This window comes from Alexandromys fortis, unplaced genomic scaffold, assembly GCF_014885135.2.
Source record: "Alexandromys fortis isolate MF-2015 unplaced genomic scaffold, M_Fortis_MF-2015_v1.1 scaffold_37, whole genome shotgun sequence".
In the NCBI taxonomy this organism is placed as follows: Eukaryota; Metazoa; Chordata; class Mammalia; order Rodentia; family Cricetidae; genus Alexandromys; species Alexandromys fortis.
Genome location: NW_026067914.1, coordinates 6,286,952 through 6,301,322, shown reverse-complemented (window position 1 = coordinate 6,301,322; position 14,371 = coordinate 6,286,952). Strand labels below are relative to the sequence as shown.

At 42.8% G+C, this 14,371-nt stretch overlaps 1 protein-coding gene across 3 annotated transcripts in view; it reads right to left on the bottom strand.

The window, feature by feature from the left end:
* Positions 1-14,371, bottom strand: part of Adamts12 (ADAM metallopeptidase with thrombospondin type 1 motif 12) — a 220,100-nt gene that overhangs the window by 43,414 nt on the left and 162,315 nt on the right. For all 3 annotated transcript variants that reach the window (XR_007591168.1, XM_050139036.1, XM_050139037.1), the window contains exons 17-18: positions 8,970-9,096; positions 3,693-3,903 (exon numbers count right to left, since the gene is read on the bottom strand). Coding sequence is in view for 2 of the 3 variants with exons in the window: in XM_050139036.1 (XP_049994993.1) it covers positions 3,693-3,903; positions 8,970-9,096 (338 nt within the window). In the remaining variant the exon portion in view is untranslated. The remainder of the gene's footprint in view (positions 1-3,692; positions 3,904-8,969; positions 9,097-14,371) is intronic.

The following is a 14,371-nucleotide window of genomic DNA, read 5'->3' as shown; positions in this document are numbered from 1 at the left end:
CAAGAACAAAGGCAACGGGTTTTTGATTCTACTGGACCTATTGGTTTCGTGGGAGCCTAGGCAGTTTCGTGGATGCTCACCTTACTAGACCTGGATGGAGGTGGGTGGTCCTTGGACTTCCCACAGGGCAGAGAACCCTGATTGCTTTTTGGGCTGACGAGGGAGGGGGACTTGGTTGGGGGAGGGGGAGGGAAAGGGGAGGCGGCGGTGGGGAAGAGACAGAAATGTTTAATAAATAAATAAATAAATTAATTAAAAAAAAAAAGAAAAAAAGAAAAAAAAAACTTAATTTGTAGAACCGGGATCTACCTTTAATAAAAAAAAAAAATATTCTTAATGGATATATTGCTATGCTCTAGATCAGTGCATCACTCGGCCCTCATCAGGGAAGTGTCTTCTTACAGTAGATAATAATTAACACAGAGACCCACAGCTGGGCAGTGTGCGGAGTGAGAGCACTTAGCCCTAAATGGAATATACTTATCAAATCCTTCCTCTAAAAGTTCAAGGATATACGGCAAAAAGGAGGTAGTAATTGCCAGAGGTGGCGGAGAGCTCCAACAAGACAGGGTCTTCTAGGCATAATGGGACTGATAACTGTATGAACTCCCAGAGACTGGCAGCACACACAAGGTCTGCCTAGGTTCAAACCAGCAAAAATCTCAGAACTGAGAAGGGGAAGCAGACACAAGACCCGCACTTACTCAAGAAGTTGTGTGCAATTGATCCCTGCTGGGAAAGGGAAATCAGTTCTCCCCAATGGGGCATCTGGGTATATCAACCACACTCCAGGCAAGGCCTTACACCCAGGAGTAGTTGGTTAACCCAAAGCACACTACACATTTTTCTGTGTGCGCTGTTTGATTTTTTTTTTTTTTTTTTTTTTTTGCCTTACTGGGTTTTTGTTGGTTTGTTTTGATCTTTGCTTTTTGTTTTATGATTATTTGGGGGAGAGAAAGAGAACAAGAACATGAGTTGGGTAGGTAGGGAGGTGGGGAGGATCTGGGAGTTGGGGGGAGGGGAAATATGATCAAAATATATGGTTCTGTTTGTTGTGTCCTATTCTGGTTTGTTTTTATTTTACTTTATTTTTAGGTGCCTGTTTGTCTTTTAAGGAGAAAGGGTATAGATCTGGGGGAGGGGAGGGGACAAGGATGTGGGGGGAATTGAGGAAGAGGAAACTGTGATCAGAGTATATGGTATGGAAAAAGATTCTATTTCTAATGAGCAAGAAAGTTAGATGAGCTATGTAAGTAAAATTTTAATAAAAATATATACACATAAAATTGCACAAAGGTATCTTGTCATAGTTAGAATGTGAAAGACTTATTTTTTATCTGTCTCAGCAAAGCTCATTGAGGGTTGTTATCCAGACAACCAAAGGAGGAAAGAAAACCTACCCAGTGAATCTGTGGATGCTGATTTACCTACAGGCTCTTTGCCTACATCTTCTAATGAAGGTGCCAGCTTGACTCCTGCTCAGCGCTGCAAGAGGAAGCTAGAAACTGGATTCCGCATGCGCTGTCAATCAGCTACACAATGACCTGTTTTGGGAACCACAGACACTAGCGCTTGTCATCGCATGCCAACTCCTTTGGTCTCTTGCTCTCCAGCTAAGTCAGGTTATTATGTGCTACACCCATGGGCGCGGGAAAGTCTCCTCAGCCAAATCTGTAATTACAGTCTTTGGAGCAAGCCCTGGGATTCTGGCAATTAGCAAATTCTACATGACAAGAATTATTAAGTGTTTTGGATGCAGCCAACACATTTTTTTTTTTGGTAAACAAATTTAATGGGTCCCTCACAATACCCCATTCAGCCTTATTTGACAACACTGTAATTTATAGCAGTCTAGGTTGGTGGTGAACAGGTCAGGCCAAACACATGCTACAATTCCTCCTTCCCAAGAATAGAAGGTGGGATATTCTGACTTGCAGAGGTACCAGTGCACAAATCCATAACACGTCTGTATTAACTGCTAGACATACCATTACATGCACCCTCCGTACCTGTTCTCAACTGCCCACCTCCCCTCTACTGCCCCAACTTTCCTTTGTCTCCCATTTGATAGGAAGTTTTTACACTCTAAGGACCATGAATTCTGGCTCTTTACTTTAGCCCACACACCTACTAGAACTAGAAGTTAAATGATCCCAATTATGATTATAAGTTAAGGAAACTGTCTTGGAAGATTATCAAAGATGTTCTGTTCACATGAGTACTCTGCTTTCAAATAAGCATCTTCAGAAATGGTAATTTTATTGATGCAAAATCGAGACTTCTTCTTTAGGTAATGTTTTTAGAGCATCTTTATAAACTACACAAGAAATATTTATTCATAATAAAACACGTTAAACACAAATGTTTTATCTCAGTTGAGTACATTGCTTATTTAATCATCAATGTTCATTCTAGTTATTTTTCTTTTTTCTTTTCTTTTCTTTTTTTTTTGTTTTGTTTTTTTGAGACAGAGTTTTCCTGTGTAACAGCCCTAGCTGTTCTGGAACTAGCTCTTGTAGACCAGGCTGGCCTTGAACTCACAGGGATTCACCTGCCTCTGCCTCCCAAGTGCTGGGATTAAAGGTGTGTCCACCACTGCCCGGCCTAGTTATTTTTCTATAATGTCTCCTGTGCCAAATATTTTCCACTTCCCAAGATAAATCCTCTAGAAAACTTCTGAAAATTTCTGACCATTGTTATAGGAAGCTTGCAGCATCTTGCGAAATTGCACAGGGGCCTGTGGGCTGTCATGGCGCTTGCTACCAAATCTAATGACCTGAGTTTGATCCCTGGAACCTACGTGATGGAAAAATAGAACGGATGCTGCTCACAGTTGCTCTGTGTCCTGCATAAACGTGTCATGGCACATGTGTACACATGTACAATAAATAAGTGCAAAAAGGTTTGCTTAAAGCACATACAGTGAGATCAGTATTGTTCTTAAAATTCTCGTGTGTTCATTTCTAAAGGTTATTGATGGTCTGGCTGTTTCTTAGGTCATAACAGAAGTGCACACAGGGAAACAGGAATAAGGTCTTAGAGACACTTGGTGTCTCCAAAAAAAGAAGAACTTGCCTCTCCCTAGTCACCTCGGGGCACAACAAGGCCTTAGGGACCCAGATTCCACAGTGACACATAACCTTTAAGCTTTCTGATTTCTAATTATACCCACAGAATTAGATGAATTAATTTGCGGAAAATGCAATGCTAATTTGAGTTTAGGATCTGCTAACAGATACCCCAAATGCATGCCGAGTAGATGGATGCTTTGAACAGTTTCTGAGTCAAGTGCATTTTCCATTTTGCCACCAGAGTAACCCTCCTTTGGGTTTAGTTAACTACAGCGCTGAACTGCCAACTGCTTTTGCAGACTGGCTGTGGGGGCTGTAGTATGTGTGTGCGGCTTTGGTTTGTTACAATAGCCTAACAACATGTCAGTGGATATCGCAATAAGAATTGATTAGCTGCCATGAGCCTGTATTAGTGAGATTCACCTGATCCCTGGTAGATGGCTGCCCACTCAGCGAGGGAGGCTATGCTCTTGTAAGGCTGGAAACAGGAAATGCGGTAAGCAAGTCCGATGTAATGGATACTATACAGTAGGCAATTTTACGCCAAGTCAATGTGAAGAAATGAGTAAGAGGCTGATGAAGCAGGGATAACACCACCGTCCCTTCAGCCTCGGAGCTTACCTCACTCCAGTTGCCCACCGTCCAGTCTGATGGACACAGAATGTCTCTGTTGCAGGAAACCAGGGCCTTGGGCTTCAGCAGGTGCTTGCAGTCTGTCGCTGGGAGAGCCTGCTCATCAGAGCCCATGGTCTGGATGCACAGCACTGGTCTCTTTTTCTCCCCATAGGGCCCACATGTTGTCGAGCAGGCTTCCCACTCCCCTGCCCACCACCTGCAGGCAGACATGGACATGGAAGAAGATCACCAAAAGTAGATGTTCATTCGTTCAACCACTGGGAGAGAAACTAGGTAGACATATGTTACAAAGCTGGGAGATTCCTGGAGATGATGCGGGCTCTGTGGGTGTTTTCTGCAGACAGGGTCACTGTGACTTGTTCAATTATAAACCCCAAAGCCCTGCAGAGATCCTGGAATGGGAAGCTATATTTGAGTTGGTTGGAAGATGGCTCAGTATTTCAGAGCACTTGCTGCTCCTTCAGAGAACCTGGGTTCAATTGTCAGCACCCATATGCTAATTCACAATTATCTGTAACTTTGGTTCCAGAGGCCCTAATGCCATATTCTAACCTCCAAGGACACAAGGCACAGAAGTGCAGTACATACATCCTAGCATGCAAATCATTTATCCACATAAAATTTAAACTTTAAAAGAATGATGTCTTTTAATGGGAATGAATGCTTGTATTTTAAGTCAAAGAAATTGAGGTCCAAGTTTCTGCTGTGCAGCTTCGACCAACTTTAAGCTTCACTTTATCATCTGTTTAGTGAGGTTACTATAGCAACCTCATCAGTACCACGGATTGAATGAAATACCACTTCATGCAAAGTGAAGAGCACAGAGCCCTCCACTCCCTACAGCCACTGATGATGATGCATTGGTATTTTGACTGCAGACATGGAGTTATCATATCCAATCTTTCTCTAGGTCTCGTGGCTCTGAGTTGGATGTTTTTCTATGCCACTGTGAGACAGAGATGAGTGCACCCCATGATTTAGGTGATGTGGGACCTAACCATTGCCTTCACGTTGCCCCTGATCTCCTGTAAGCTGCTTCTTCAGAGTCTCACTTACTCACTTGACAAAGGAGAAAAATAACGTAAATCAGGTCATTTCTTCTATCTCAGCAGTTCCTATGAAGTTGAGCGGTCAGGTAAATCAGTGTTTTGGGTTCTCTGAGGACAAGTTAATGGGGGAAGTTCTTTGTTTGTGAGTGACTATTTGAAAGTTCCAGAACGGAACCAATGGCTACAATGAAGTACTGTGGAAAACAGCAGGGGTCCCTACTGGAACCCTCTCACTTCTTCCATCTCCATCACGATGCAAACCTTCTTCAACACAGAAAAGAGAACTAGTCTCTTCTCCTGGTGGAGCTGGGGGTCCACCATTGGCCTGTGGACACACAATTCTTCCATATAAGGTCCCATGCAGCAATTAAAGGAGACGCTTCTATCTTTCACAGGAAAACAGCACATTATGGGAAGCCCTGCAATCTTGACCTGGAGGAGGCCTTCTGGGCTTAAGATGGTATTCAGTTTTGGTAATCGTGAAGATGATGAAGTTCTGTTCTCTTACTTTTATTTACCACTCTTAATTTTTGTATGGGTATTGGCTTTCATACATTTTTATCTCAAGTTAAGATTTGGAGAAGAAAGCTCTTTCTCGATTCTATTAGTTTCTTCACTTAGCATGTAATTAAGATCACCGATTTATTCTTCGGGCTTTAATTCTGGTTGCCTCGTATGAATAAAGAGCTAATATTTGACAGTGTGATGTGAAAGCAAATTAATGCCCACTGTATTAATCTAATTACTCTGCCCTACCTCTGACATTTCCAAGGGAGGCAAGGCAGTTTGCTGAATATATAAAATGTCATTCTGGAAAGGCCCTAATCTGAGCTGACGGAAAGCCTAATTTATCTAATTACTCGCTACAGGGCTTTCAGTTGTATTATAACAGAGCGATAATGGCTCTTTGTGTATTCCCTTTCTGGAGCATCCTCCATAGTCCTCAAGGAGTGACCATGGGCTGGTCCTGTGATTAAAATCTATTACCTAAAGTTCATGAGTTAGAAACTAAGTCTCCAGTGCACCAGCGTTGGGAGATCAGGCCTAACGGGAGTGCTTGGGTCAGGCAGACAGAGTGCTCATGCGTGGATGAACGCTACTACACACTGTGCCTGTGGGAGGAGGCTTGCTCTTCCTCACTGTTCTACTGTGTGGGGTACATGTCCTCTCTCTCCTCTCACCCGATGTGGGAAGCTGCAACAAGTGCTGATGCCTAGACCCTGAATTTCAGTTTCTAAAATAACTAGAAATACAATTCTGTTGTTTATAAGCTGCCAGGTCTGTGGTATTCTGTAGCAGCAGGGCAGGCGAGACTAAGGTCTCTCGTCAGCTTGAAATGAGGACCGTCTACATTTTGGTTTTCCTGCCAAGGTTTTCCGGGCTCAAGCTTTCCCCCGGCTCTTAATCCCCCAATGTTGGTTAGTTCTTATTAGCATGACATAAACTATAGCCACCTGGGAGAGGGACCTCCATCATATTGGCCTGTGGGCAAGTGTGGGGGGAATTTTCTCTATTAACAATTGCTGTTGGAGGGTCCCAAATACAGTGTTCCCCATCCTCGGGCAAGCGGTCCCAAGCCATATAATAAAGCAGGAAGACCAAGTAAGCCATGGTGCTGAATCCAGTGAGAATCCCTCCCCCATGGTCTCTGCTTCAGTTCCTGCCTTCAGTTTCCTGCCTTGGCTTCTTGCATGATGCGCCATGATGTGAAAGTGTAAAATGAAATAAATCCTTCCTTCTCAGTGGCACTGACAAGGACAAGACTCTGCTTGACTCAATGCTGGGTGCTGCCTTGTGCTGTCCATTTTTAACAAAGAAGTCTGTAAAGTCCGTTTAAGAAAGTCCACCCAAATTAGTAATTATTGTTGGTATCTGATCGGGTTCTTGGGCCTCCATGGTTCCCCAGGTGATGTCTGTTCATCCCGACATCTCTTGAGAAAGACTACTGCTAGGTCAGCTTAGCCCCAGAGTTTTTACTCCTACTTTTTTCTATTAGTATCTCCTAATCCATTGACCTCACCCTGATGCTCGGATACAGACTCCCACTTGTCAATATTATGTTTGGTGCTGAGACAAATATCTTCTCCTCATTAAATTCCTATTGTAGTGGTCCCTGTGCTTGTCATGTTGTTGAATAAAGAAAGGGTGTGTTACTTTATTTTAACAAGTATCATTGAATAATTTTTTAATAACAACTGGTCAATGAGCAAGCATCGTGTGTAGTGTTCTTTAATCACAAAATGTTAGTTGATCCCTTACCTTTATGATGCAAAAATTCTAAGGACTGGGTCTATATCACAGATTATTACTGTATCAACATTTTGGGAGCATTAGGAAAGTGTTACTATCCCTGTCTGAATCCCTTGTAAGGAGGACCAGGAAACCAAGGCCTTGTAATAAACACCCAGTGAAATATCTCATCAGGACTGGAAACGACTGGTGTTCTCAATGCCGAATCTATGGATATAAATTCTCATCTGTAAATTTTGCCTGAAATAATGGACTCTATTGTTTTTGTATGAGTTATAAATAATGTAGAAGTTTGTGTCAAAGTGTGTGTGAGAGAGATAGAGAAAGATAGAGATAGATAAAGCCACAGACAGACACAGAGAGACTGTGTGTGACTTAAAGAGCCCTTAGTTTTCCTGGAATACTTATCTATGGTTTGGAAGGGGTCCCACCTTGATGGGGAAACCTCCGAGCCCCTCTCTTACCTGTAGCTTATTATTTATTTAATTATTTATTTATTCAACCTATTTCCAGTGCTCGCTAGGGTAGCTCTCACTGCTATGAGCCAGGTTACCTCACCAACTCTCAGACAACTGAGATCAGAACTTCCAGGAAATTACCTATAACCACGCAGGCAAAAATCCTACACAACAGAGTAACCCAGCCTGAAAACTCAAAAGCGCTGATGGAGGGAAACCGGGATGAAAGTCCCACGCTGCTCTTTCGTGCAGCAAAACCGCACAGCTGCCAGAGTTGAATGAGTAGCTGTGATGTTTATTGAATACTCTGGATAGGCATGGTCATAGCCGTAACTTTGCAGAACTTTGCTTTGCTAACAAAACAGGGTCAAGAGAAGTCAACTGGGGAGAAGGAACACAAATGACCTTTCCCTACAGTCAGATCTTCCAAAGAATTGCTTTCTTGGCAGCTCTGGTCTTGGATCGATGGCTGCATCATATATTTATTCTAAGGTTTGGATAATTTGATCTTTCTTAAAACGTCTGTCTTGGACACTCCTTGGAAGAAGATCAACAAATGCTTAATTTGGATTTAAAGCCTGAGACCTTGATGAAGAAAAACTGTCTCAAGAAAAATAGTGAAACCATTTCGGAGGGAGAAAGGGCAGTTCTGGGTGATGTATGTGAGCTTCTCAAACATCATGGCAATCAGATGACCGAGGAAGATGCACGAGAACTTCATGTCCTGGGAAAACCTGACTCTGGAGGGCACATTTGCTCTGGCTGGGATTGCACAGTAGCTGTCTGGCACCCGGCGACCATGTGAGTACATCATCCCTGCCCATCTAACTGTCATGGCTGCATGACTGTCTGCGTGAGAGGAAGCTGTGCAGCTGGACCATTTCTAACTTTTGCTGAGGATCAAAAGTTCCACCTATAAACTCAGCTTAAGAAGCACAGCAGGAGAAAACAATATCCTTTACTGTAGTCTGGCATGCTTGTCTCACACCCAAGAGATTATGAAATACTAGTCCATGATAAAGCCTCAGGGATAGGAGGGGATTTGTGGACGGCAGCTGGGAGAACAAGGCCTGGGCAAAGCGCTTGACCACAGCCCCAGCCCAGACAATAGTCTGTTTTCTAAGTCCCCTCTTTGGGGAAGCCTGAAGAGTGGACATAGTCAGTTCAGAGTACCAGTATGAGAACGTCCTAGATTCAATGGGGATGTGCCCTTGGGAAACCAAGCCCGATAGTTAATCAACTTTTGGGTGAATGCTGTGTACATTATTTTCAACAGTTTGAGATTAAGACTTAGCAAAGAAAACATACAATGCGTCTACTTTGTAAGAAGAATTGCTCGCTGGAAAGAAAACATTTCCACAGCTTGCCACAGGCTGACAGCACAGCCACAGAACCGTTCACAGCTTTGCTTTAGCAACACAGCCCACAGTTACCACGGAGCGTGGGAGCCCAGTTAAATCAGCTGTCTGGGCATAGAGGCTCAGTTGCCTGTTCTCAAGGGTTACCTGGGTGGACAATCCTTCTCATAGCACTTCTTCTGTCTGCCACTGGGCTGTGTTTCTGGGTTACAGAAGGTCGCTTTCACTATCCCATGGCCCTTCTTAACACAGTGGGCAGTCTGGCGGCGGATACCTGGAGAAAGAAGCACACATGCTGAATTCTGAACCCATGCCAATGTTAGTGTACAAAAATCCCATGTCCTTTGGAGAGGCCCTGGAGAGAGAATGGTGTTGATACTTCCAGCCAAACTTGAACTTCCAGATGGTTCCAGCTTCCAGACATTTGAGCCGGCTTCTACCGAATCACTGCAATCACTTGAGTCTTCCTAGCGGAGAGGCCAAACAGATTATAAATTTTCCAACCTTTGTGTGCCTTGTACAAATGTCTGTCTCACCAATCTGTTAGTGTGATGAAGTACTGGCACTCACTACATTAAATGGAGAGTGGTTTGTCATATTGAAGAGACAACTATATAGACTGAATGAGTGCCAGCTCTCTTCCCTTCTCCGGTCAAGACCAATTCAGCTTAGCTTCCTGAGTTTACAGAGCATGGGCTCTGCTGATTTCTTTCATCTTTTTGTCTTGCACTCTTGTTCTTTCTTCCTCCCACACCTGCTCTGTTCCTCTGAGGTCCCTGCGCTGAACTGGTGGAAGTAGTCCTAGGGATGACTGTCATTTCCATTGGAGGTCTAGAAATTGGGGTGCTGTCTTTTGTCTAACTGCTCCTCCTAATTCTTATAATCTAGGGATAGTAGCCTTGCTTCCCTCCCCTTCCAAGTGTTCATGGGCATCATTTACCTTCTTTGATTTCTCTAAACCCTACCCAGACCTGTGACAGTAGCCACCGTAGTGAGCTCCGGTGTGACAACTGTTTCCTGCTGGGGTCTCTGAGTGACATTATCTCCTCTCCAACAATGAACTTGGCAGTTTAGAGAAAACTAAACCCTCAGACTGTTACTCTTCAGTGATATGCTCATCAGTCTGGAATCCAATTTTGGAACAGTGGCAGCTCTCTTTAACATGGGGATTGTAACAGCTCTAGTGGAGAGGTTAGAATCGGGTCATGCTTTTAAGAGTGATTACTATTATGTAACATTGTAAATTCAGAGAGCATGAGCTTAGACTGTAGCTAAATGACCGTGATTTTTTCTATGAAAATAAAATCCACAGCTTGTCGTTTGTTCTTTTTTTTTTTTTTTTTTTTTTTTTAAACTGGACGCGGCCCTCAAAGAAATTTTCCTAAGGAAGGATGCCAATTAACCCGTGCGATGCCATAACACTACATTATGTCTAATCTGAAGACATTTACTTGAAACTTCTAAGGTGGAAATCAGCCCCGTGTGATGGTTCATCAGGTTGGGGGCGCTTACAGCCAAGCCTAAGAGCTTGAGCCTGATTTCTGCGCCCAGAGCAAGTAACGAGAGAACTGACTCCTGTCAGGTGTTCTCTGACCACCAATTATTATCCACACTGGCATCTGTGTGCCTGCACACACACACACACACACACACACACACACACACACACACACTGTTGTTTCCAGAAGACTGCAAATCCCTTCGCAAATACTAATCATACTGGATATTAGTGGTATAATGCCAGTTAAGTGCCTTGACTTTAAACCTGTAACCCACGTTTTACAACTCATTCTCTTGGAAGGAAATGTGCCCCGAAAGCAGGAAATGTCAAGTTACTCATGAACAAAAAGGCGGCACAGTTCGTTACAGTCTCAACATAACATTGGGATTTTTAAAATAGAGTCTGTGATTCAGTTAGTTTATTCACGATGTTTTTTTATCCAAAATTCAGTCTAGGATGACTGAGATAAAACAACTGAACTTTGCAACTGAACAACTTAGCTTTGCAAACAAGAGTGAAGCATTTCCAAAGTGTCAAAACTTAAAAGATCAAAGAGGCTTCAGGCAGTGACTCAGAACATCATCTGAGCAGACTCGAAGTTGTACCAACTCAGCCTTTGAAGTACTAAATATGATCTCTTTCTTCACACCAACTCGTGACGATAATACCAGTACAAGATAAAGTTCACATTGCCACATAAATTATAATCCTAGTACTATATAAAATGATGTTAATGAGGCAAAATTCTAACAATTTTGAGAATCAATAGATTTGTCACTGAAAAGTACTTCATAAATATCAGCACACAGAAATAATACTAACTCTACAGTGAGTAGGAAATGGTGAAGATTGGATAACCATTTATATTATTCATAAGTACAACTTATTCTGCCAACTTTCAACTTCAATTCCCATGGAATATTGGTCTCATTTATTTTCTTGACTCTCCTAGCTCCTTTGGCTCTGTTTTTTTTGACCAATGAATCCATATTTACTCACTAAAACACTAAACTCAGTCAAGGAAACCTTGGATCCCACCACTACTAGTGTATGTGTGTGTGTGTGTGTGTGTGTGTGTGTTTGTCTATGTGTGTGTAATTATTCCCACAGCACTCTCTATTATAATATATATGTATGTATATACATATGACAGTATGCACTCTCTATATACTACTATATATTATATGTGTTATATATAACATATACTCATGGGGTATCAATTCCCTGTGAAGACACTCTGCTTACTGCAGGTTTTAAGACCAAGGTTGAACACACACTCTGAGATTGGGATAAAGAGAGGTTTAATTTATCCAGTCCACTCAAACCTGCTTCCATCCCCCATAATTCAATTTTCTTCCTTTAGATGATTGAAGCCTCAATTCCACAATTCATCTTTTCCAGCTCAGAGACTTCACTGATTTATTACTGACTTCAACTATTGATTAGACATAAATGAATATGCTTGATTTTATCTTTAGTTATTGCTAACACACTTACATATTCCATCAGTGAGTCTCAAAGCCAATACCATTTTCCCCACTGGAATCCAGGAACATGGTTACATAATTTCATAAACTAATTGTTATGTTAGAGGAAACTTTGGGGGAAAGAGTATGAAAATTTGTTCAAGTGAAAGAGTTGACTATGCTTGAAGAGCATTTAATAATAGTGTTGAATAATAGAAACAGGGGTGTTTCCATCCTGTGAAGGAACCATTCACAAAATTAAACAAAGTCGTTTTTCTAACTCAACTGTGACTCCCTTCCTGTAGCCACTACGTGTAAGTCAGGTGAAGTGCACAGTCAAAGAAAACCAGAAAAGCCTAAAAGGTCCCACAACTCGCCGGGTGGTGGTGGTGCACGCCTTTAATCCCAGAATTTGGGAGGCAGAGGCAGGCGGATCTCTGGGAGTTCAAGGCCCGCCTGGTCTACAAGAGCTAGCTCCAGGACAGGCACCAAAGCTACAGAGAAACCCTGTCTCGAAAAAAATAAAAAAGTCCCACAACTCTTAACAATCACCAGGTAGAGCAGCCCTTCAGCATCTCAAGGAACGCACTGACCAAGCATGGCACCACCCGAGAAACTGCACACAGCTGTAATATTAGAGAAGAAACCCGAAGACTTGCAAATAAGAGAGGGCCTAATCTCTGCAGGCTACAGAGGGTTAAAAAAAAAAAAAAGCAAGGGCTCTTAGGAGAGCAGCAGAATAAGAGACCAGTAGATTAGCCACCGGGCGGTGATGTACAGCTGAAAGCTTCTAGGTCTCCACTTTCCTCCTTTATGCGCGTGGTAAACTATACCTCATCTTCACTGGCTCACATATGCTAAACCTGCCCCTGATGAATAGTTTTATTATCTGTATGAAGTCTTACATTAAAAAGTGGCTTAAAGGTTTTGTTTGAACAGGATGCAACAACACATTCTCCAACTTTCTACTTGGGAGACGCCACCCTAAGAGACCTCGGGGAGGCTGTTCGATTACATTGCTGGTGTGGTATCCACACCACCCTGTTTTGGTGACTCCACTGCCACCTTTTGGTCCCTTGTGCGTTCCATTCTTTTCCTGTTTTATTCTCTATTTTTATAACGTGGAAATTTTGAGCAGCCACTGAATGGTTCAGAGTCCTGTCTCCTGTCTTTGTATTTTACAATGTGTGAAATGTGTGAATGTCAGTGTCTCATCCTCTGCATCCCTCGGAAACTACAGTAGATAGCTCTGGAACTGCAATAGGCCATATGGTGAATCTACACGCTCACTGTGAAAATCCCACTGAGGTTTTATAATTGGAATGGCGTTTACCCATTCAGGAAGGGGTGATGATGAAGGATGAACGAAACCAAATGACTCAGGGACACTGGCGAAGCACATTCTAATCCCTACCTAACTTCAGATGTAGCTTTATGTTCACAGTAAAATCCAGCCATTTAGCTCTGTGTCCCCGATGCTCTGAAATCCTGTGCCTGAGCTGGTTATATCTTGAAACAGAAGAGAGTGGCGGAGGCTCTGCTTCTCTGTGTAAAGTTGAAACATGAGCTTCCCTGAGAGCTGAGAATAGGATAGAATCACAGGTTGAACACATACTTGGAACTATATTCACAGTGACTTCATTTTTTCTCATGAATGATCCTCGGGGAAAGAGTTTTCTATCCCCATTTATTTCATGCTAAAATTGCCTTTGCTTCTCTGGGAGCCTGGCCCACCCTGGGCCACAGGCCAGGGCGATGCTAGAGGCAGCCACGGGAATCAAGGATCAATTATCTACGAACACTCATGTAACAGTTGCCAGGTTCTGTCATTGGCCTAAACTGATTTCTAGTTTAACAGTTTCCAAACCTTATATATGTATACATGCATGATCAAAATACATCATATACATGCATGGAGTTCTCAAGGAGTAAATAAAATATAGTAAAAATGATCGTTTCAGGGGCTAGAGAGATGGCTCAGCCCTGTGGGTTCGACTCTTGCAGACAAGCCAAGTTTAGCTTTCTACACCTGCATCAGGTGGCTCACAACTGCCCTATGACTCCAGTCTCTGAGATCCAACACCCGTGGCTTCTGTAGGCGCTTGCACAAAAATGCATACATTCCATTTACACACACACACACACACACAATTAAAAACAAAGATATTTTTAAAGTAGGCATTTTATTCTTATGACTCTAAAAGCTATACCTAGTTTACCACGCTAAATCGGGGAAAGGAATTGCTTATGAGCTAGATTACGCATGACACAGTTTTCTGAGTCTGGACTCTATTCTGTGACTGCTTCTTCAGGGTAGGGAAGCAAGGAAAGAGGCCAAGTAGAGTCGTGAGGGAGCCTATGGAGGAGAAGAATGGCTTCCTGGAGCATTCTGTCCCTCACTTGGATTTCTCCTGCTACATCACACACCCTGAATGTCTGCTACACAGGTGCTCTGGTCTTATAGGCATTAGATCCAGGAAGGAGGCAAGAAGTTCCCCAACAGACTCCAGTTTGGTCAAAGACAGTCACGGAAATAAAGCTCCCACATAGGACATTATTTTAAAGTTCCTGAAATGAGTGCG